The following is a 25241-nucleotide window of genomic DNA, read 5'->3' on the forward strand; positions in this document are numbered from 1 at the left end:
AGTCTCTCTGTTGTTTTTGTATATTTCATTGACATATGCTCTCTTTCATTATTTTCTTTCTCCTGCTTAAGGTCTAATTTCTATATGTTCCACATGTCCTTGTTCCCCTATTCTTCTTTTCTTGCATTTTAAAGCATAATTCCATTATGTTATGGCATTTAGCACTCATTAACAGTTCTTAGCTAGTTATGAAAGAAGAGTATCATTAAAATGCCAGCAGTAAGCATTGTATTTAATGGTATAATACTTAAAACTTTCCCTTTGGGATTGGAAAAAGGAGAAGGATACAAGATATTCTACATCTATTAAACATGTAATTTGGACATCTTTGGCAATAAAACAAATCAAGAAGCAGATATAAAATATGTAAAAAAAATAACTATATTTTTCATTATTTGAAGCCAACATGATTGTGTACATAGAAAATTCAAAAGACTCTAAGATAAATTATTATAATCAATAAGTGAATTTAGCAAGGTTAAGTAATACAAGTTTGATATACAAAATCATATGCATTGATTGCCATACATCAGCACAAAATAAATAGGAAATAAAACTTTTAAAATGATACTGTTTACAATGCCAAGAAAAAGAACAACAAAATTCTCAACTACTCAGAATGAATCTAACAAAAGATGTTTAAGATCACTCCTTTGAAAGACACAAACTGTAGTGAAAGAAATTAAAGAAGACAAATAAATGGAGGGATACAAAATGTCAATAATTGGAAGATTTGCAGATTCAATTCAGTCCAAATAAAAATTTCAGGTTTTTTTGTTTTTTGTTTTTTTAGGGGAAAGGGGCGAAGTAGAAATTGATAAACTGCTTATAAAATATATATAGAAACACATGGGGCCAAGACTAACCAAGGCAACCTTGAAAAAGAAAAGAGCCAGAATCCTTGCATTACCAGATTTAATACAATTTTATAGTAATTAAGACATAGTAGTATTAGCATAGGGATAAACAAAGACAAATAGAAAAGAAATGGGTCAAGAAACAGACCCACGTGTATTTGATCCTTTGATTTATGACAAAGGTGACAAGGCAGTATAATGAGAAATAATGGTCAATTCTATAGGTGTTAATGATTTAACCAGATATTCAAATTTAAAAAAAAAAAACTTTAGTCTTACCTCAAGCCACATACAAAAGTCAATTCCAAATGAATTCCCATCAGATATTTAGGTAACACAATGAAATTTTAGCAGAAAACATAAGAGTATATTTTTTATTATCTAGGGTTAGGAAAATTTTTCTTAAATAGAAAAAGAAATATTCTATTTCTTAAATAGAATTAAAAAAGATTTCTTAAATTCCTTAAAAAATTTTTGATAGTTCAGACTGGATCAAAATGGAGGACTTTTATTCATTATAGTATAGCATTAAGATTGTGAGAAGGCAAGCCACAAAGTAGAAGAAAATATTTTTAATAAATATATTCAATAAGTGACATATAAAATATATAAGGAACTCTATGCATAAAGAAGAAAGATACAACCCAAAAAGGGGGAAATAGGCCAAAGACTTGAAGAGGTGACTGACAAAACTAATCTAGGATGTTTAAAGTCAGAATAGAGGTCACATTTTAGTGAGGCTGTGAAAGAGGGGCAGAGAGAAGCTTCCTGAGAGCTCTAAATTCTCTGCTTCTCAATCTGGGTGCTGCTGACACAGATGTGTCTGCTCTGTAAAAGTTCATTAAGGTATATACTTATAAAGTCTACAATTTCTGTTACACTTTAATAAGTTAAAATAAAGTCATATCTTACACTATATTTTTTAAGATAGTGCTTTAATATACCCAGATTATATAATCAGCAAGCAGGAGGGTACTGTATGACAATAATGTATTAAAACTAATAATAAATGCACAGGGTCACCAAGTCTAGACTTCCATTACTGTGAGAGGAAAAAATTACTGAACCAGAAACTTTGTATCCTAGTGAACATCATTTATTTCTCTGGGCTCTCACACCAAATAAACTTCTAAATTAATAGGCCAACTGCAATCAGTTACATGCCTCCCTTTTTAGGTTTTCCTACTTCTCTCAGAATAAATTAATAGTCAATATGAAATGAAATGAAATGTGCCATGCTAGAAACAGTCCTTCAAAGTAAGTTTCTATAAAGAAAGTCAGCATTTAACCCATAGTGCAAGAAGAAGCTATAATATGACATTTTATAAGCTCTTTAGACCACACACACACACACACACACACACACACAGGATAATTAGGAGAAAGTTTAGGAAGATTGATAACAGCAACATAAATATCTATTTTTTCGTTCTCCATCATCCTGGTTTCATGTCTTGGACAACCTGACAGGGTATCTTCTAGAGCTACTGGGAACATGGAGATTGAATAGGAATCAAAAGGGCCATACATGAAAAAATTGTGCTCATCTGACTGTGTTCATTGACTCCACAGGCTCAGTGGATGACTTGCGGGAGGGAGCACATCTTAGAAGCCTAAAAAAGAGCTCTTACTATTGGAGTGAATATTACATTTCAAAATTAGGAAGCACGCTGAAAAACTTCAATAAACAAAGTGAGCTTTGCTATCAAAAAGAGTACGGAGGTTCACAGGAATGAGTCTAAGATATTGACTAGGTGAACAATTGAGATTCACAGAGAGAGATCATTACAACCCAGGAGACAAGAGCTCATAAATACGGACCACAGAAAAGAGGCATTGCTCTAAGTTTCTAAGAAGTACTTCCCAAGAAGGGCCAGATGACAGACTTTTCCCAAGATACAGAGAAAGATGCATGTCAGGTTAAGAACTACTGACATCTGAAACTCTAAGAAATATGTCAAGAATGATTATAATCTAACATCAATATTGTATCAAAATGTACAGTGTTTTTTGGAATTGTGTGTGTGTGCGTGTGCGCACGCATGAGTGTGTAGTTTTATGCATCTTTCAATTTGGCTATAGGGGAAGCCTTTACCTAGGCCAGAGTTTCTCAACAGCAGCGCTATTTACATTTTGGACCAGGTTATTTTTTGTGCGCAGGCTGTCCAGTGTATCGTAGGGTGTTTAGCAGCATCCTTGGCCTCCATCCTTTAGATGCCAGTGGCACACCAGCACCCCCAGTCATGACAATCAAAAATGTCTCAATACACTACCAAATGTCCTCTAAAAGGAAACACTGCCCCCAACTGAGGACCACTGACCTAAGCAGATAAATAAAATGCCACCTCTCTCTTCTACCTCTTTTGTTTGCAATGGGTTCCCATCATCTACTCAATGATGGCTGACACTTGAATGTGAATTTTATTATCCCCGTGCATGTTAACTAAATAAGGTTATGTGGGGCATAAATTATAGAAAGAACCATGGAAAGACCAATCCTAATGTTTGCATGACTAAATAAAACTTCTCTAATTAGAAAAAAGTAACTGATTTTTTTTAGTAAGTTTAAAAAGTATTTTCCTAATTTTTGGATTTTGGAAATTAATTAGTTAGTTTTGGAATGAATTTATGGACTTTCCATGGATAAATTTTCTCTTACCAGTCATTCATACTTGATTGATTTTAACAGGTACATTTTCATTAAGATGGATTTGAATGACTGGGTTGATGATTTCCATGCACACACAATTTTCAGATAAATATATTTGCTGAGACAATAAGGTTAAAAAAAAAGAGAAAAAGAGAAAACATTCTTTGAATGCTAAAATTAAGAAATCATCTTACGGAGTCTAGATGAGGAATAATTTAAGAATTAGGTTGATGGTCTCTAGAAATTTCCTGAAGCATTTAGAAAAAGCACTGATGTTGGAAGAACACTCGACAGAATTCAAATGGAAACAGAAAACACAGTAAACAGAAAATTTGGCAGGTTGACTAATTCAATTAAAAATTTTATATAAAATCTTATGCAACTCAAGACTGCAAAATATTAACCTTTAAGCATTATTTCAAAATCACAAAATAAAATGTATAAATTACTTAGTTTCTGAAAATATTTACTATAAAATATGGAAGTTGAACACAGGTTTTTCTTTTAAAGGCTATCAATAGTTTCTAATATTTCAATAAATAAGAAAGGGGAGAAAGTTCAAAAAGCTAGTTAATGCCACCATTCTGGACAGCACAGGAAAGAGACACTTCATTTCTAAATATATAAGGATTCTCATTTTTCAAAGACCATCTCAAATGCCCCCTTCTTTGGAATTTTCCTCTATCTCCCTAATCAGAATTAATTGTTTCTTCACCTGAGCTTCCAACAGCATATTGTCTATGCTTCTATTGTGAAGTTATGATCTTTCTTACGATCTATGGAGGGAGTTGCCCCGATGATTTTCTCCCTGTAAGTGTAAGAACTCCATGGGCTCGGGGATTGTACTCATTCCTTTTCTGTCCCTTACAGCAACTGACACAGATCTAGTGTGGAATAGAAATTTTCTAAATACCTACTGAAAGTACCATTTACATTTATCTTCCTGGTTTAATATCCTAAGGTAAGTAAACAATAATCTTTTAAAAAAGAATTTTGTTTGAAAGTTCAGTGTTTTTTAGTAATCATATCTATACTGCCATGTATTTGTACTCATGTATTTGTATGAGTAAATTTGTAAGCAAAAATAAAGAGTGATTAAGTCCAGAAAGGGGCATAGGTCAAGGTACATTTTGATAGTATAGAATCATAGATGGTTAGAGCAAAAATATCTTAGAAATTATGCACTCCAATTTCTTAGTGTAGAGTAAAGTAAGCAGAGGCCTCTTTAAATACTTGTGATCTGGTAGCTAATTTAAAGGAAGCCAGAACCATATCATAGATCTCTTTCCCTATACCTTACTGCCTACAGACTGTTTAACCCACACAAACTAAGTGTGATGAGCCAGTAGGCTTGGGAAATAGGTGCCTGCCATAACAGGATAAAAAATCTGAATCAGGAGTTTTCAAATTAGTTATCATTGTTTTGGCCCTGTTTTACAACTGTAGGTTATCTAAAAACTAAACCACCCCCCCGCCCCCTGTGAAAAAACCTATAAAATGCCTTCAAAGAAACTGATGAAAGAAATTTTAAAATAATGTTACTGAATAAGATTCTTCTTTTCTGGATGTTAACAGGTATTGACTTTTAAAGCACTACTACCAAGTAGTACATCTCCTTTTGACTAGAGTAAATATGACAGAAATTCCAACTACCAAGCGGGACAACCTAAGTTTTAATAAAATAAAATGTATGACTAAGCTGTATGTATACAGTTATATAAAAGTAATTATAAGATTATACAATATCTAGATAAACTTTTTTACTTGAAATTGTATCTTAAAATTCCTCATATGTTATTTCACTGAACAAAGATGTTAGATTTATCTCATTTGTAAGAGAAAAGTGAGTTATCTATATTCAGATGAGAACTACCGAATTGGTAATTTTTAGATTTTGTACAGCCCTAATTAATTTTTAAAAAGATAATAATGAAACAATTTCAGAGCTAAAAAACATAATATACTAAAATTCTCTCTGGTGTTTTGGGGAGATGTAATTATACAGAATATTAAATTGGGAAAATAGAAATAGAGCACTTAATCTACATGTGTAATCGGGACACTTGCACACAGCAGACAGTTTTGCTCTTGGAGAATGTTAAAGGATTAGTTTTCTACAATTTCAGCTATTATCATTATAGTTTTTACTAATGAAAGGTCATGGAAGAAAACTATTGATGACTGGAAATTTAATTTGATTAAATGCTTGGGAGGAACTGCAACAACCCTGTAGTTGGAAATTCACAAATTTACATTTAGAATGCACTGTAAGCTAAATATGATCAATTCTTCCTGGAAAATTGACAATTAACTCTGACTGACTTTCTGACCAATAGCTTGAAGGTATATACTTTTCAGCAAAAACAATGAACACACTTTATAGGTCTTGTTTTGTTCCTTGTTTATACTAGTTGTCTTATTTGTGCAGTTATTTTGTATCTTTGTCATTCGTAATTCAATTGATCTCTTTAAAAAAAAATTTTTTTTGATGTGGACCATTGTTAAAGTCTTTATTGAATTTGTTACAACATTGCTTCTGTTTTATGTTTTGGTTCTTTTTTTTTGGCTGAGAGGCACATGGGATCTTAGCTCCCCAACCAGGGATCGAACCTGCACCCCCTGCACTGGAAGCCAAAGTCCCAACCATTGGACCACCAGGGAAGTCCCTGATCTCTTATGATTAACAGAAATTCTTTAACATTTTTGTACAATAATCTGTAAGACTGCCAGTAAAAGTAACAGAGTCATGCTCAGTCCTTCAAATATAATATTATTTAGAAAATCATAAACTACAAACAGTATGTTGGTTAGAACTTGAAATTAAAGTATGCCCACCATTACTGGAGAAAAAAGTACTGATTAGCAAAAACACAGAATTTTCTCCAATCAAAAATGACTGTATACTTGGGAGGGAAATGGTGTAATTGGGAAGGACTGTATAGTGTTGGGGATTTTTTTTTAATAAACATAAAAATGTATTCAATTTACAACCCACAAAGAATCCTTAGTAAGTTTTTGGCAAGGCAAGGGTAGAGGAAATAGAAAAGGACATTAGTCAGTTCAATTTGGAGAGGAGGAGGAGGAATTATACATTTTTAAAAACTTGACTAAATTTTGAAAGGCACTATGGTACCTTGATTAAGACAGTGGCCCTGGAACCATACTGTGTGGGTTTTGAATCCCAGCTTTGCTGCTTAAATAAGGCTTATATTTGGGGGAAGTTACTTAACTTGCTCCCTCTTCAGTTTTACTATTCTTTAAAATAGGAACAATAATATTTTTTACCTCATAAATATCTGGGAATGATTAAAAAGTTCATGTACATGGTGTGCCAGGTAGCCCAGTACATGGTAAGTGCTCAAATCGATAATAACTATTACTATTACCTAAACAGAACTGGCATACTCAAAGGTTTGAAATTATTTTTCATAGAATTTTTGAATTACAAGATTTTTTTTGGTAATAAGCCTAAAGATCATTTTGAAATGTTAGCAGTGCTAATATTTGATATATTTCCATTAAATGAGTTCTGAACAAATATGTTTAATATAAAAATTCAGGTTTTTAAAGATCTCAGTCCTTTCATGTGGATATACTAGAGTTAGGCAAATCAACACTTTTCAGAACAGAGGGTTATGATATTCCTGGAGGTTACAGTATATATTTTTGTACAGTTAGGAAAGTGTATATTCATGGTTCACTGAATACATATTGACTTCTTCCATAAAGGTTAAATCTATTTCAATACTGACAAGTGTTTTTTCTGCATATTAGGAATCTGAGATCATAGCCAACAAAGATAAGCTGGAGAAATTCTAGAATTCAAAGAGGAAATATGTTTAGGACATCACTTTTGCAGAGGCTATGGGTTCAAGATAGGGGCTGATGAAATTAAGGAGGAAAGTGGAAAAAATAGGGGCATAAATGTGCATTGAGGCAGCATGGGAGGTATGATGTGAAGAATATGGCTTGTGGAGTACACTGCGCATTGTGGTGGCTTTAAAACACATCTGCAGATGATCTGACACTCATCCCTTCAAAAGGTGAAGATACTTGATCTCCTCTTGGAACCAGGCCAACCTCTGGCACTGCCTTGATGAATAGACAATAGCAGTAATGACACTGCATGACTTCAAAGGCTAGAACTCATGCAGCTCTTGGGACCCTGGTTCTGGGAGCCTGTAACAAGTCTGGCTACCTTGAGGCTGCCATGCAGAGAAACCATATAAAGAGCCTATTGAGAATGAATGAGAGAATGAGAGGCAGATAGGCAGAGACAGAGAGAGACTGACCTAAGGAGCCCAGATGTTTGAACTTTTTAGTCCAGGAACCAGAAATTTGATTGGAAAAGCTTTGAAGATGATTCCAGCCCTGCCATCTTCTGAGTGCAATTATATGAGACCCTGGATTTTTTAGCTGAGTCTCTCAACCCCCAGATTTGTGAGTAAAATAAATAAATGCTATCATGTTAAGCTACTGTTTTGGGATGGCTTGTTACACAGCAATGAATGATTAGAACAATGTGGCCTTTCACATGAGCTAGTCACATCACACAAATGTTTAATATGATTTAACACGTATATAGAATTTCCTTATTTTGCTTGATATCATTTATTATACACAGGGTATCAAAGGGTGATAGATGTTCAAAAGAAATATCTAATGTAAGCCAGTAAACTTTTATAAAAAGTGATTCATTCACTCAACATATATTTATTCAGAATCTACTATATGCTGAGTAATTTTTTAGACTCCAGGGATGTCACTGAGAAACACAACAAACAGATAAATTCTTTGTCACTATATACAGTGTCATGAAAGAGACAGGCAATAAATTTTTAAAATGTATAAAATAACTCCAGGTAGTTATGTGATAAGAAGAAACAATAGATCATTCAAGGGATTAGGGGTTGATTATCTACGATAGGGTAGTCAGGGAAGATATTTCCCAGAAGACGGATTTTGAAAATTAACACCCCAGGCTGAAAGAACAGCAAATGTTTAAGTCCTGAGTTGTGAAAAAGAACAAGAAGAATAATGTGTCTAAAGCAGAGTGAGTAAAGAGGAAAGTGACATGAGATGACAATGAGGAATGTGAATTCCATTTTAGGCGAGATGGGAAGCCACGGGAGGAATCTGATCAGGGGAATGAGATGATTTCAATCACTCTGGCTCTTGTATGAATGTAACAGAGATGGCTAGCTGTTGACCAAAATCCAAGCCCTCGTATACCTGGCACACAGTGGTGTGATTATGTACCTAAGGTCTAGCCAACAGAATGTGATTGGAACTAACACGTTTCTGGCCCATAAAAGTCTCCCATGTGTGATCATTCAAGCTCCTTCCCACTTCCAGCTGACAGGGATGGAGGTAATACTCAGAACAACCTTAGCAGCCACAGTTTGAAGATGGCAGAAACATCATCTCCCTAGGTGCCTAATGACTGCATGGAATAGACTCTCTTACTCCTACACCCGCCCCCGCCCCGCCCAACACCAATCATAGACAACACCACTGCCAGCATAATCAACTAGGAAACACCCTAAACTTTTTCATGAAAAAAAGCTAAAGTAATTTTGTTTTGAGTAATTACATGTATGGGTCTATTTGTTAACTCAGTCAAGTCTACCTTATCTAATACAGTGGCTAAACAGCCCCTTCTAAAAGAGGGGCTGGACTGGAAAGAAGATTAATGAAAAGACTATTTTAATCAACTAGGGGAAATATACTGATAGTTTACACAAGGGTGGTAACAGTGAACTTGGTAAGATATGGTCAGATTCAGAGTATAGTTTGAAGATAGAACCAGAAGGACTTACTGATAATCACATTTAAGAATATCAGCTAGAAGTTTTGAAAATTCTTGTAATCCTTCAATACTCTTGTGAAACCAGATAATAGAATAGACTTTTCCTGATTCACTTTTGACTGAGAACAAAATCCACAGAATTCCACAATGAGTGTAAGACAAATCTCCTTCTTATGCAGAATTTTCAAAGAAACTCCATTCTTTGATTCTTGGATTTTATAGAAATTAAGCACATAAAAAGTGGCAGAGACCAAATTTGTTTGGAAGGATATCTTTGGATAAAACTGTGAGATGAAGCTTCTTCCAGGCCCAAGGCAGCAAGAGAGCCTGTCTATTTCATCTCAGTCCTAGTGAGGTGCTTTTCATGGGACCAGCCAAAGCTCTAAAATATTTTCCCTGAAATGATGCCTGACATATCTGAGGAAACCAAAACCTGTGTGACAACAGGATAGAGGTGGCTACATTGGAATCTGTGTGCTCTCACAGAATTTATTGGTAAGAGCTTCTGCTTACAGCTGTGAGTCACACACGGAAGGAGAGGTAGTATGGGCTTCTTGTCTTGGGCTCTGTTGAGTTGGCTACCTGGAGGAGAGAGAGAAGCTCTCAGCAGAAAGGCGGTAGAGGTAGGGCATGAGATGCTCAGGGAATGTGGCACATCAGTGGTCTTGGGAGAATCCGTGACTAGAGAGTTCTCCTTGGTGCACACAGATGTGCATCTCTTCTAGGTAGAGGAATCTCTCAAGAGTCCATTAATGTGCCAAGGAAGAAAAAAAAATGTTTTATATAGAGAAGACCTTCCTACCCCGCCCCAAGCCAGGAAGGTCAGAATCTGGCTATAAGGTCAGAATCTGGCTATCAGATCAGGGATGGGGTGGTGGAGAGGAGGGTAGAGAACAGACAGACAAACAGGAAGAAGCCAACCACACCAGCCCCTGTCCCCTTTCCCACTGCAAGTCTCCAGCCCAAAGTGGACCCAAGCTGGGCAGGGGAGAAAATTTTACATTAAATCAGGTTTGGAGTTTCATTACTATTTTGAAACGTGTATCCAAAACACTGAACTAAATGCATGATTGTGACCTGAATGCACTGTAGGCCTCTCTATTTCTAATAATGAACAAAAGAGTTATGGGGTCTGCCGACTTTTCTTCTGAAGCAGGGGAAGATTAAGCCACTGAATAAAGTTTTAAAAGACCACAGGACACTAAGATACAGTAATGTCTTGGTCATATTATGAACCATGTTTGCTCAAGATAGTGGCTCATTCAATTCATGACGGAAGAGAAATGTGGGCATTTCTAAATACAGTGACTCACAACAACAGAGAACTTTAGGTGGGAAAGTTTGGAAAGCACTGACCTCAGGCCACCCCACATGCACCTAGGAAATCAACATAATTTTCTTATCAAATGTATTAAGCAACTGCTTCTCTCCTGACTTGAGAGAAATGTGGCTCAATCACAGCAACTTCTTAAAGGATCATAAGAAAAGGCACTGCTGCTATATTTATGAATGCCTAACAAAATTTTAAAACATACGAGATTCTTCTTCAGTTTTGGAGCTTGTTATCTACATGGAGGATTATCTACATTATTTAAAGTGTTCTCTTTTTTTTTTTTTTTTAAAGTCAAGTGCACTCCAGAAATGTTTCTAGAGTTTTATTCCTGTCTGCATCCTACAATCTTGTTTTGTTCGTGAATATTCTCAAACGGCAGTGGGAATTCTATGCACAGGATACTGTCGTGATTGTTCAGAAAACCTGGTCTGTGGATCTTGATTTAATGACAGAAGGGAATGGGGGGAAAATGAACCTAGAGTTCTGTTTTTGCTGTATCCATGACACAGTTAATCTAAGACACTGCAGAGGTCTACAAATTCAGAAGATTTGAAAATAATTTCTTTGATATAATAAGAAGAAAACCATTTTTCTTTAACTGAATTTCTTGGCCTTTGTGGCAGAAATCAAATGCCTCATATTATTGTAGTAGTTTTTCTCCCCACAGTTGAACCTAGGACCCGTTAACCAAGGCTACTTCTATGTTCAGTAAGATTACATACAAACTCAATTTTATGAATTATGTAAATGCCACTGCTGAGAAGTTCTACTGGTAATATAATATGACTATGTAAATGTACACTTCAGATAAATTTAAGGCATAAAAAAGAAATTACAAATTGGAGAAGTACATTTTTAAGGCTCTATTTATTTTAGGTCATTCATGTCAAAACTGAAAACTGTCTTTTGTAAGAACACAGATGAAAAATTCTAGATGAGATGGGGAGGAGCAAATCATTCTGGGAGCATCTATTGCTGTGAATTGAGTTAGTTCTTTATGGAGGGTACCTGAGCAACACCAACATTTTATGCTAGACATTTTGCCAGTTGTACCGGGATTCAATATAGTTTCAGATGATCCTACGATCAAACTAGATTTAGAAAACCATAGTCATCAAAGACTGGGATGAAAACTGATTTAGAAGTTGGGTTGGTTCTGATTGTGAAGTTTTAGGAATAATTTAATCAATTGATTTTTATTTTATTTTCCTTTTTATGTATGCTAATGGGTGATACATGGTTTAAAAGAAAACCTAAGTATAACAAATCTGAAAGACTTCTTTCAGTAACATTTGATCTCATAGGAAAACACTGTGGTAGCTCAATTGGCATGATGTTTTATTTTATAATGATACATAAAATAATGGTATATCTTGCAATTACTAAATATTGTATGGCTTAGAATTTTGTAGCAGATAGTGCAGTATCCACAGCGTCTTTTTTTTTTTTTTAATTTTTATAAACAACAGCAATTTATTTATCACAATTCTAGAGGCTGGGAAGTCCAAGATCAAGGTGCCAGCAGGTTCAGTGTCTGGTGAAGGCCCACTTCCTGGTTCATAGACTTTTTTTTTGCTATAATCTCAAATGGTGGAAGGAGAAAGGGCGATTTCTTGGGCTTCTTTTTTTTTTTTTTAAATCCATGCAGCTTGTGGGATTTTAGTTCCCTGACCAGGGATTGAACCTGGGTTGGGCCTCTTTTATAAGGATACTAATTCCATTCATGAGGGCTCTATGCTCACAACCTAATCACCTCCCAAAGGTCCAACCTCCTAATACTATTACCTTGGGGATTAGGATATAAACATATGAACTTTGCAGCGGGGGATACGAACATTCAATCTATAGCAAGGTGCTATTGGAATGTAGTGGGTAGAGGCCAGGGATGCATCTAAACATCCTACAATGCACAGAGCAGTTCCCACAAGAAAGAATTACCATCCTAAAATGTCAGTAGTGCCAAGGTTGAGAAACCCTTGTTCAGATTTATCTGATTGTTTACTTATGATTAGGTTCAGGTTTGACATTTTTTTGGTGAGAAACCTACATAGGTGATATTGTGGCTCTTTAGTAAATCTCATCAGGAGGCTCTTCCTGTCAAACTGTCCCTTTTGGTGGTCCCTAAGTCTGATCATTTGGTTAGAGTGGAGACTGCTGAATCTCTCAACTGAAAAGCTACCTTTCCTGCTTTGTAGTTAGTAAAAACTACAAAGGGGTAGCTTGTAGTTTGGGGTGATACTTGGAGATCTTGTGAATATTCTATTGCCTCCAAATATTTTACCCAATAATTCAGCATCCATTGATAATCCTTGCTGGAACCAACTATTACACTGGGGATTGCAGAATGGTTGTTTTCTTTTATTCTACCATTCCTTCTATGATTTTTACCTGGGATCCTTCTGTAAAGAAGAGCTTTTCATTTCTATTTTTCTTTTTCATTTTACTATTACTATAGAATAATGAAATTTTAATTTAACATATTATAAACCATTATCATCGTTAACACATTTCAATACTCAAATTGCCACTAATTTGGCCAACGGGAGTCACTTTAAGCTGTCTCCTATGTCCTTTTGACATTTCCCTTAGTCTTTGAGCTTTCTTTAGTCTTCTTTTTTTTAAAAAAAGATACTTTATTATTTTTATTTTTACTTTTCATAGTTATTGACCACCTTCCCCACACTGTACATCTCACACCCATGACTCATTTACTTTGCAACTGGAAGTTTGTACTTCTTAGTCTCTCTCACTTATTTCTTTCCTCCCCCACCCTTTTTTTAGCCTTCTTAGTCTTCTTTGCTTTCTGGCACAAAATACATCCCAGGCTCACCTTCTATTTTCCCAGCCCCTGCCCTGGAATCATCTATTTCTCCAAATGTTCCTTTTTTTTTTTTCAAGGGGGCATAGTGTTTAGAACCAAGAACTGGGTGTCAGATATGTTCATTGCTACTAGAGTATCATTGCTTCTAAGCTCTTTCAGTTGACAGAGCAAAAATCATGAACTCTTGAAAAACATATACATTTGAAAAAATCCTAATACCACCAATTCAAATTCAACAAATACCACTAGATCTCTGTCCTTCTATATTTGTATCTTCCTTCTCCCACAGTGGGAACCCTGGTTCTCAATAAAAGCAATATATATTTGTGCATTTGTTCTACCCTATAATATATATCCAAAATGGTTTGTGGATTACTCCCCAATAATGTTTTTATTAGCCCGTGGTTTATCCCTTCCTTTTGTGAAAAAATGAATACAGATAGAAGCACTTCCAGAATGGCATAATAAAGGTCTCTGAAAATCTGGTCCTCCATACAAGCAACAAACACACAGGCAAAAATGTCAAAATCAACTTTTTCAGAATTCTGGAAATTAACCGAAGCCTTGATAAAATTCGAGAAGGATTTATTCAAGAAAAACAGCTAAAACTAGGTAAGAACAGAAAGCTTTCTGGCATTTTAACTTACTCTATTCTCCTCCCCTTCTCCTTAGCTTTGCAGTAGACATGAAACTAGTAGCTATGAAATCCACAGTGTCTTGATTTACACTGTAACATCTTACAATATTTTGACTAGAGTATATTTTTGGCCAAGTAGCATATTTCTGATAGTTTGGGTGGTAACAGATAACTATGGTCACTAAAACCACCACAGTCTATGTTCACAGAATCACAAGCGTTTATCTCAATATACTCAATTATGTTTTGCTTCCATTATAATCCTTCATTAATGATAAATTTTCATTCGTCTGCTGGAAGAGTCCTCTTGGGCATATGGATGTCTATTTTAACTTTAGAGGCCTTGGTGACCATCCTCCATCCCCAGCCCAGGACCACACCAGGTAAAGTGAGACATGAAGATGCATATGCTTTCCTTGCACAGTGACTTCACCTTCTCCGAAATGGAAGGTTAGCATCTCTTCCACAGGCAGCACCAGCACACTAGCTAGAACATCACTGCTGTTGACTTAGTGAACCACCTTTTATATAAATTCCTCAAATAAACTTTACCTTTTACTAACTCTGACTTTTCCATGACCTTAGCTAATCTCAGTCTGTTAAAACTCTACCCAGCCTACAAGACCTGATGCAAATGTCATTAGATAGTCCCTAATAACTTCAGCCAGAAACTACTGTAATTTTTATGTTTATAGCTTTTACTCATGCTTGCCAAACACTGCATCATATGGCTATAAATTGATATATATATTTTTTCACTATCTGAGAGTAGAATCCTTGAGTACAAGATAATGTTTTATAGATCTCTATGTAATCCCACAATTTAAAGCTCTGCATGTAATAGGGTTTCAATAAATGTTTATTAAACATTAAATTGGTGCGTTTGTTAAATCCTTAAACTAATACACAATCTGTATTACAATGCATAATGCTCTATGCCACATTTGGATTTTAATCATTTTTTTTACTAAGAACATATTATAAAACTATTCCATAGTATCACTAAAAATATGTTATGAAAACTATTCAATGCAAATATAGAAATTTATGCTGTAACATTCTCTATGCAAACTTACCTCTCACAATGATGTTGGTAGACTTTTTTGCAGGGTTTCCCACATTATTATTGGCGATGCAGCTGTAAGTACCAGCATCTTCTGAGGTGATGGCAGGAATGGTTAAAGTTCCTCCATTCAAAACAGTCTTTTCAGGCAGAGTCCCAAAGGACCTGACCCAGGTGAGAGAGGGTACAGGCTCTCCTCCTGTCGTAACACATACTAATGTTATGGCCTCTCCAGGATTTACAACTATAGGGTCATCCACCAAGAGTTTAATTGACGGAGATGCTAAAAGACATAAGCAAAAGAACATGCACCTATTTAGATCTACTACAACTAGAGTAACAGTATGCTTTATATTTCCTCAAAAAATTAAAATTAAATATTGTTCTCTTGTGCCAAAATCTTACTGTATTAATCAAGTTTAAATCATGTAGAATGGTTACTCATTTTAATTACATGTTATAAACCCATGGAATTGTTTTAAGATCTTACACATGGAGATGGGGATTAAAATTTATGTATTCTTGGATTATTGTTCCAAAATTAGAATGACAAGAGGAATTAAAGTTTTAAAACAAAAATCCCGTTCTCTTTTAATGTTGACAATCTCTTTTGTCCTTCCAGGTATAAATATTGCAGTTGTTTAGTCCTTGTATTTTCATGGTGAAGATTGTCATTTTTTAAATTTTTGGATCATTCTGAGGTGAAATGATACATATTTTGCAACCTGAACACAACCAAGTAAGATAAAAGATCACTGGAGGTTTTTACTAAGCAGTGGGCCTGGTTTTTCATCTTGAAAGGAATAACAAAATCATGTAATTTAAAGCAGCCCCCATATTTCCTCTCTAACCTCTCTGTTCAGAAAGTTTAGGCAATGAGTTTTCATAATCACTGCTTTAAAACTTAGAAACAAATAAACCACTGTTCAAACATAGTCACCAAACTATGACAGCCACCACTCCAATGTCTGGGTTATAATAATCTCCCCAGTGAAAATAAGTTGTTTGCAACTTTTCAGGTAAAAAAAATTGTAGATAAATATCCATTCAATAAAAAATGCTGTATTACAGACTTTTCATCAAACACTCAAAGTAGAAACTGCACAAAAACTCTGTTCACATACAGAACTTTTTTTTCTGCTTATACCACAGTGCCGCCCTATATAATGCATTCCTAAATAAAAACAGGGGGAATGCATTAGGCCAATGTTTGAGTTCACACATTCAGAAATATTTGATGCCAAAGTTAAAACTGAAATCTATCCATATTGGGAACACAAAGTGTTCAATTGTACTGTGTAATTTTTTTAGATATTGATTTCAGCTTAGAGTTGGACAGTGCTTTTCTCAGAATACAAGGTAAACTCCTTGTGTGATTCAATATTGTCTGCCTTGTTTGAATACAATGGAATACTATTCAAGCATAAAAAAGATGAAAACTTGCCTTTTGGGACATGGATGGACCTTGAGAGTATTATGCTAAGTGAGATAAGTCAGAAAGACAAATACCATATGATCTCACTCATACTTGGAATATAAAAAACAAAACCCCAAAATATATGTACAAACCAAACGAAACAAAAATAAACATGTAGATACAGAGAACAGAGTAGTGGTTACCAGAGGGAAAGGGGCAGGGGGAGGGTGAAATGAGTAAAGCGGATTAACTGTATGGTGACTGATGAAAACTAGATTTTTGATGGTGACCATGATGTATGGTACAAAGAAGTAGAAATATAATGTTGTACACATGAAACTTATATAATATTATTAGTCAATGTTGCCTCAATAAAAAATTAATTTGAAAAGACGCCAGAGGAGAGCAAGAAGACAACTCCATATTATAATTATGGTTCTGTGGAATAGGTATGGAATGCCTGCAGGACCTTTTTAAACATCATTGTTGCATGCTGGCCCTTCTAACATCATCTTAAGGAACACAGAAGTTTCCAAAGTATCTTAATTGCCCTTGTGAGATGTTGACTTGAAATTATAAATATCTATGATAAACCTGTTGGGGAATTCACAAAATGAAAATAAGAGGCAAAAGGCATTGCAATTTGGTAGAAAAGAAAGCATCTCAAAGAGTTATTTAATATTGTTAAACTGATAAAAAAGAAACTACTAATTAAATATTTTTAAAATAGATATACTTAATTATTGACATAGCATTATGAAAAAGTAAAAGAAATCCCTATAGCTTAGTTTGAGGTAAATAATATAATCTTACAAAGCTATTTAGTTAAAATACAATTGTAGACAGTCCAACAGTTATATTATATTAGTAAAACTCATTTGTTTTACATCATGTTTTAGTAAAATGAAAAGTCCCAAGGCCTAAGGGCCATTAATAGCGTATGTTTAGATTATGGAAACACACAATGGTGACACTAAGAAATATCTGCCCCTGAAATTGACTTGTATAAGGATGAGTTGTTTTTCTATTAGATAGACAATATTTAAAGAAAAAGGTTCAAGAGAATTTCAAAGCTCATAAAATAATATATAAATAACAAGAGACCACTGTTTTACCTATAGTGCATTGCAGAAGTGTATTCACAATCATATTGAAATTTCTCTTTTCCAAATCTAAATTGAAAACAGTGCACTGTCCAACTTAGTTTTATTAAAGATGGCATTATTTTCTCTGATAATCCCTGATGTTAAAAATATCCCACAAAGACCCCAAAATGGGCTAATGCTTTCAAGACTTTAAGAATGCTCATATTTTAGTAACAAAATTTTATAGCTTTAAATTCTAAAGAGATAAAGGTGAAATTGTTATCATTTTGTTCTAGCGTGTTATGTTTCATTCTATAAATATCAGCTTTTTTAAACTATGAGGCTATGCTTAAGAACCATAGGGTCATTGGATTCATCAAGCTTAAGTGTAAATCATGCCATAGAGAAAAAAAATTAAAGTAGGAAAAACATAAAAAAATATTTTTGTGTATTATTAAAAATATTTTAAGAAGAGATTTCATCCTGGGCTAGTTAAGTCCCTTGCTATAAGCTTCCATAGCCCCCTTATTTTCCCTTTCATATCACATCTTATAACATTAGCCAGGCTTCCACTATGGCTCTTCAGACAGAAGCATCATGACTGCGTTCTCTGAAATATGGCCTGATAGTTGAAAGGTAAGAGCACAAATTCTGGAGAACAATACCTGGGTTCTTGACTCTGCTATTATTTAATAACTGTGTGCACTTGGGCTAGTTCTTCTACTCCTGAGTGCCTCAGTTTTCCACTGTTGAAATGGAGGAAAATAATTACCTGTCTTACAGAGGTGAGATGATTTAACACGTGTTAAGTGCTTACAATAGTACCTAGTACAAAACATGCACTGAAAAAGCATTTTATTTTGTCATTATCTTCATTACCACCCCCATAGCCTGGTCCTGTGCTTGTACAGTTACTGTGCTTAATAAATATTGGTAAGGCAAATCAATAAGTGGGCAAATGAATAAATGAATGACTAGTGTAAAAAATGTAGTCACTAAACGATATAATTTTTATATTTGACTCTGATGCATTTGACAGAGATATTTTAAAACCATTTTAACTTTTGGAGGTCCTACGCCATATCACAAAAAACAAATTTAAATATACCCATACATTTTGAGGACACATAATAAAACATCTATTAATTTTGTTTTATTGATATCTTGTAATTTGTAAGTTGAAACTATTGTTTTTCAAGATTAATTTTCGTACTGCCTTTAAAAGCTCATAGGCAGGGAGACCTTCAAGATGGCACAAGAGAAAGATGTGGGGATCACCTTCCTCCCCACAAATACATCAGAAATACATCTACATGTGGAACAACCCCTACAGAACACCTACTGAATGCTGGCAGAAGACCTCCAACCTCCCAAAAGGCAAGAAACTCCCCACGTACCTGGGTAGGGCAAAAGAAAAAAGAAAAAACAGAGACAAAAGAATAGGGATGGGACCTGCACCTCTGGGAGGGAGCTGTGAAGGAGGAAAAGTTTCCTCACACCAGGAAGCCCCTTCACTGGCAGAGACAGCGGGTGGCGGGGGTTAAGTTTCGGGGCCACAGAGGAGAGTGCAGCAACAGGGGTGCAGAGGGCAAAGCACAGAGATGCTTGCACAGAGGATCAGTGCCGACCAGCACTCACCATCCTGAGAGGCTTGTCTGCTCACCCGCTGGGATGGGTTGGGGCTGGGAGCTGAGGCTCGGGTTTCGGAGGTCAGATCCCAGGGAAAGGACTGGGGTTGGCTGCGTGAACACAGCCTGAGGGGGTTAGTGTATCACAGCTAGCCGGGAGTGAGTCCGGGAAAAGGACTGGACCTGCCTAAGAGGCAAGGGACCATTGTTTCAGGGTGCACGACGAGAGGGGATTCAGAGCACAGCCTAAATGAGGTCCAGAGATGGGCACCAGCCGCGGCTAACAGTGCAGATCCCAGAGACAGGCATGAAACGCTAAGGCTGCTGCTGCAGCCAACAAGAAGCCTGTGTGCGAGCACAGGTCACTATCCACACCTCCCCCTCCCTGGAGCCTGTGCAGTGATCCAGGGACAACTTCCCCGGGAAAACACAGGGCGCGCCTCAGGTTGTTGCAACATCACGCCGGCCTCTGCCGCCGCAGGCTCGCCCCGCATTCCGTACCCCACCCTCCCGCTGGCCTGAGTGAGCCAGAGCCCCCTCATCAGCTACTCCTTTAACCCCGTCCTGTCTGGGTGGGGAACAGATGCCCTCAGGAGACCTATGAGCAGAGGCGGGGCCAAATCCAAAGCTGAACCCCAGGAGCTGTGTGAACAAAGAAGAGAAAGGGAAATCTCTCCCAGCAATCTCAGCAGCAGTGGATTAAATCTCCACAATCAACTTCATGTACCCTGCATCTGTGGAACACGTGAATAGACAACGAATCATCCCAAATTGAGGCGGTGACATTGGGAGCAACAATATATATATTTTTCTCCTTTTTCTCTTTTTGTGAGTGTGTATGTGTATGCTTCTGTGTGTGATTTTGTCTGTATAGCTTTGCTTTTACCATTTGTCCTAGGGTTCTGACTGTCCTTTTTTTTTTTTTTAAGTATAGTTTTTAGCGCTTGTTATCACTGGTGGATTTGTTTTTTGGTTTGGTTGCTCTCTTCTTTCTTTCTTTTTTTTAAATTACTTTTAAACTTTCCTTATTTTTAATAATTATTTTTTATTTTTATTTTAATAACTTTATTTTATTTATTTATTTTTTCTTTCTTTCTTTCTTTTTTTCTCCCTTTTATTCTGAGCCGTGTGGATGACAGGGTCTTGGTGCTCTGGCTGGGTGTCAGTCCTGTGCCTCTGAGGTGGGACAGCTGAATTCAGGACATTGGTCCACCAGAGACCTCCCAGCTCCACATAATATCAAATGGGGAAAATCTCCCAGAGATCTCCATCTCAACGCCAAAATGCAGCTCCACTCAATGACCAGCAAGCTACAGTGCTGGACACCCGATGCCAAACAACTAGCAGGACCAGAACAAAACCCGACCCACTAGCAGAAAGGCTGCCTAAAATCATAATAAGGTCACAGACACCCCAAAACAAACCATCGGACGCAGACCTGCCCACCAGCAAGAAAAGATCCAGCCTCATCCACCAGAACACAGGCGCTAGTCCCCTCCATCAGGAAACCTACACAACGAACTGAACCAAGCTTAGCCACTGGGGGCAGACACCAAAAACAACGGGAACTACGAAACCACAGCCTGTGAAAAGGAGACCTCAAACACAGTAAGTTAAGCAAAATGAGAAGACAGAGAAACACATAGCAGATGAAGGAGCAAGGTAAAAACCCACCAGACCAAACAATACATAAGGCAAATGCTAACAGCCATAAAAGGGGAAATCGACAGGAACACAATCATAGTAGGGGACGTTAACACCCCACTTTCACCAAGGGACAGATCATCCAAAATGAAAATAAATAAGGAAACACAAGCTTCAAATGATACATTAAACAAGATGGACTTAATTGATATTTACAGGACATTCCATCCAAAAACAGAATACACTTTCTTCTCAAGTGCTCATGGAACATTCTCCAGGATAAATCATATCTTGGGCCACAAGTCAAGCCTTGGTAAATTTAAGAAAATTGAAATCATATCAAATATCTTTTCTGACCACAATGCTCTGAGACTAAATATCAATTACAGGAAAAAATCTATAAAAAATACAAACACAGGGGGACTAAACAATACACTAATTAATAACCACGAGATAACTGAAGAAATCAAAGAGGAAATCAAAAAAATACCTAGAAACAAATGACAATGAAAACATGATAACCCAAAACCTATCGGATGCAGCAAAAGCAGTTCCAAGAGGAAAGTATATAGCAATACAATCTTACCTCAAGAAACAAGGACTATCTCAAATAAACAACCTAAACTTACACCTAAAGCAATTAGAGAAAGAAGAACAAAAACACCCCAAAGTTAGCAGAAGGAACGAAATCATAAAGATCAGATCAGAAATAAATGAGAAAGAAATGAAGGAAACAAGAGCAAAGATCAATAAAACTAAAAGCTGGGTCTTTGAGAAGATAAACAAAATTGGTAATCCATTAGCCAGACTCATCAAGAAAAAAGGAGGAAGACTCAAAGCAATAGAATTAGAAATGAAAAAGGAGAATTGACAACTGACACTGCAGAAATACAAAGGTTCATGAGAGATTATTACAACCAACTATATGGCAGTAAAATGGACAACCTAGAAGAAATGGACAAATTCTTAGAAAAGCACAACCTTCTGAGACTGAACCAGGAAGAAACAAAAAATATAAACAGACCAATCACAAGCACTGAAATTGAGACTGTGATTTTACACCTTCCAACAAACAAAAGCCCAGGACCAGATGGCTTCACAGGCGAACTCTATCAAACATTTAGAGAAGAGCTAACACCTATCCTTCTCAAACTCTTCCAAAAAAAAAATATAGCAGAGGGAGAAACACCTCCAAACTCATTCTATGAGATCACAATCACCCTGATACCAAAACCAGACAAAGATGTCACAAAGAAAGAAAACTACAGGCCAATATCACTGATGAAAATAGAGGCAAAAATCCTCAACAAAATACTAGCCAACAGAATCCAACAGCACATTAAAAGGATTATACACCATGATCAAGTGGGGTTTATCCCAGGAATGCAAGGATTCTTCAGTATATGCAAATTAATCAATGTGATACACCATATTAACAAATTGAAGGAGAAAAACCATATAATCATCTCAATAGACACAGAAAAAGCTTTCGACAAAATTCAATACCCATTTACGATAAAACCCCTCCAGAAAGTAGGCATAGAGAGAACTTACCTCAACATAATAAAGGTCATATATGACAAACCCACAGCCAACATCGTCCTCAACGTGAAAAACTGAAACCATTTCCACTAAGATCAGGAACAAGACAAGGTTGCCCACTCTCACCACTATTATTCAACATTGTTTTGAAAGTTTTAGCCACAGCAATAAGAGAAGAAAGAGAAATAAAAGGAATCCAAATCAGAAAAGAAGTAAAGCTGTCACTCTTTGCAGATGACATGATACTATACATAGAGAGTCCCAAAGATGCTACCAGAAAACTACTAGAGCTAATCAATGAATTTGGTAAAGTAGCAGGATACAAAATTAATGCACAGAAATCTCCTGCATTCCTATACACTAATGATGAAAAATCTGAAAGAGAAATGAAGGAAACACTCCCATTTACCATTACAACAAAAAGAATAAAATATCTAGGAATAAAACTACCTACAGAGAGAAAAGAACTGTATGCAGAAAACTATAAGACACTGATGAAAGAAATTAAACTGATGAAAGAAATTAAAGATGTTACAAACAGATGGAGAGATATACCATGTTCTTGGATCGGAAGAATCAACACAGTGAAAATGACTATGCTACTCGAAGCAATCTACAGATTCAATGTAATCCCTATCAAACTACGACTGACATTTTTCACAGAACTAGAACAAAAAATTTCACAATTTGTACGGAAACACAAAAGACCCCGTGTAGCCAAAGCAATCTTGAGAAAGAAAAACGGAGGTGGAGGAATCAGGCTCCCTGACTTCAGACTATACCACAAAACTATACTACAAAACTACAGTAATCAAGACAGTATGGTACTGGCACAAAAACAGAAATATAGATCAATGGAACAGGATAGAAAGCCCAGAGATAAACCCACGCACATATGGTCACCTTATTTTTGATAAAGGAGGCAAGAATATACAATGGAGAAAAGACAGCGTCTTCAATAAGTGGTGCTGGGAAAAGTGGACAGCTACATGTAAAAGAATGAAATTAGAACACTCCCTAACACCATACACAAAAATAAACTCAAAATGGATTAAAGACCTAAATGTAAGACCAGACACTATAAAACTCTTAGAGGAAAACATAGGCAGAACACTCTATGACATAAATCACAGCAAGATCCTTTTTGACCCACCTCCTAGAGAAATGGAAATAAAAACGAAAATAAACAAATGGGACCTAACTAAACTCAAAAGCTTCTGCACAGCAAAGGAAACCATAAACAAGACGAAAAGACAACCCTCAGAATGGGAGAAAATATGTGCAAATGAAGCAACTGACAAAGGATTAATCTCCAAAATTTACAAGCAGCTCATGCAGCTCAATATCAAAAAAACAAAAGACCCAATCCAAAAATGGGCAGAAGACCTAAATAGACATTTCTCCAAAGAAGATACACAGATTGCCAACAAACACATGAAGGAATGCTAAACATCATTAATCATTAGAGAAATGCGAATCAAAACTACAATGAGGTATCACCTCACACCAGTCAGAATGGCCATCATCAAAATATCTCCAAACAATAAATGCTGGAGAGGGTGTGGGAAAAGGGAACCCTCTTGCACTGTTGGTGGGAATGTAAATTGATTAAAAAACTAAAAATAGAACTACCATATGACCCAGCAATCCCATTGTTGGGCATATACCCTGAGAAAACCATAGTTCAAAAAGAGTCATGTACCACAATGTTCACTGCAGCTCTATTTACAATAGCCAGGACATGGAAGCAACCTAAATGGCTAACAATAGATGAATGGATAAAGAAGATGTGGCACATGTATACAATGGTATATTACTCAGCCATAAAAAGAAAGGAAATGGAGTTATTTGTAGTGAGGTGGATGGACCTAGAGTTTGTCATATAGAGTGAAGTAAATCAGAAAGAGAAAAGCAAAAACTGTATGCTAACAAATATATATGGTATCTAAAAAAAAAAAAAGGTCATGAGGAACCTAGGGGCAGTACAGGAATATAGACGCAGACCTACTAGAGAATGGACTTGAGGACACGGGGAGGGGGAAGGGTAAGCTGGGACAAAGTGAGAGAGTGGCATGGACAGATATACACTACCAAATGTAAAATCGATAGCTAGTGGCAAGCAGCCGCATAGCACAGGGAGATCAGCTTGGTGCTTTGTGACCACCTAGAGGGGTGGGATAGGGAGGGTGGGAGGGAGGGAGGGAGACGCAAGAGGGAAGAGATATGGGGATATATGTATACATATAGCTGACTCACTTTGTTATAAAGCAGAAACTAACACACCATTGTAAAGCAATTATACTCCAATAAAGGTGTTAAAAAAAAAATAGATAAGTCAGACACAGAAAGACAAAAAAAAAAAAAGCTCATAGGCAAAAGTGAAGTGCAAGTGAATGCTAGTTTTTTACAGTGCTCTTAAACTCTCCAACACCACCTCGAGTCCATGCATTATGTTTCTTTTTCTGCTCTTATATAGGTAATCAGGAAATTAAGAAAGATTAATCTCGTTGCACTGAATCATGTATGTGGTTGAGTGTTAATTAAATATCTATTGTATGTTTTGGTTGAATTATCCCATCACTATGTAAGAATAAACATGTAAAGCCATCGAGATCATCAGCTTCCTTATAACCATGAGACAAGAGCGTTGTTCTAAAACATACTGCAGAAATCTAGATATTCAGTCATTCTTCACAGCAACATATCAGAGACAGATTACTATTTGAAGCTCATTTTAAGTAATAAAGAAATGAAA

General features: G+C 36.2%; 1 protein-coding gene across 2 annotated transcripts in view; it reads right to left on the reverse strand.

Annotated features, from left to right (window-relative positions):
- MDGA2 (MAM domain containing glycosylphosphatidylinositol anchor 2) overlaps positions 1 to 25241 on the reverse strand; it is an 801291-nt gene that overhangs the window by 234822 nt on the left and 541228 nt on the right. For both annotated transcript variants that reach the window (XM_036839763.1, XM_036839756.1), the window contains exon 6: positions 15184 to 15453. In XM_036839763.1, the coding sequence (XP_036695658.1) occupies positions 15184 to 15453 (270 nt within the window). The remainder of the gene's footprint in view (positions 1 to 15183; positions 15454 to 25241) is intronic.

The sequence above is a fragment of the Balaenoptera musculus genome, chromosome 2 (assembly GCF_009873245.2).
Source record: "Balaenoptera musculus isolate JJ_BM4_2016_0621 chromosome 2, mBalMus1.pri.v3, whole genome shotgun sequence".
Taxonomy (NCBI): domain Eukaryota; kingdom Metazoa; phylum Chordata; class Mammalia; order Artiodactyla; family Balaenopteridae; genus Balaenoptera; species Balaenoptera musculus.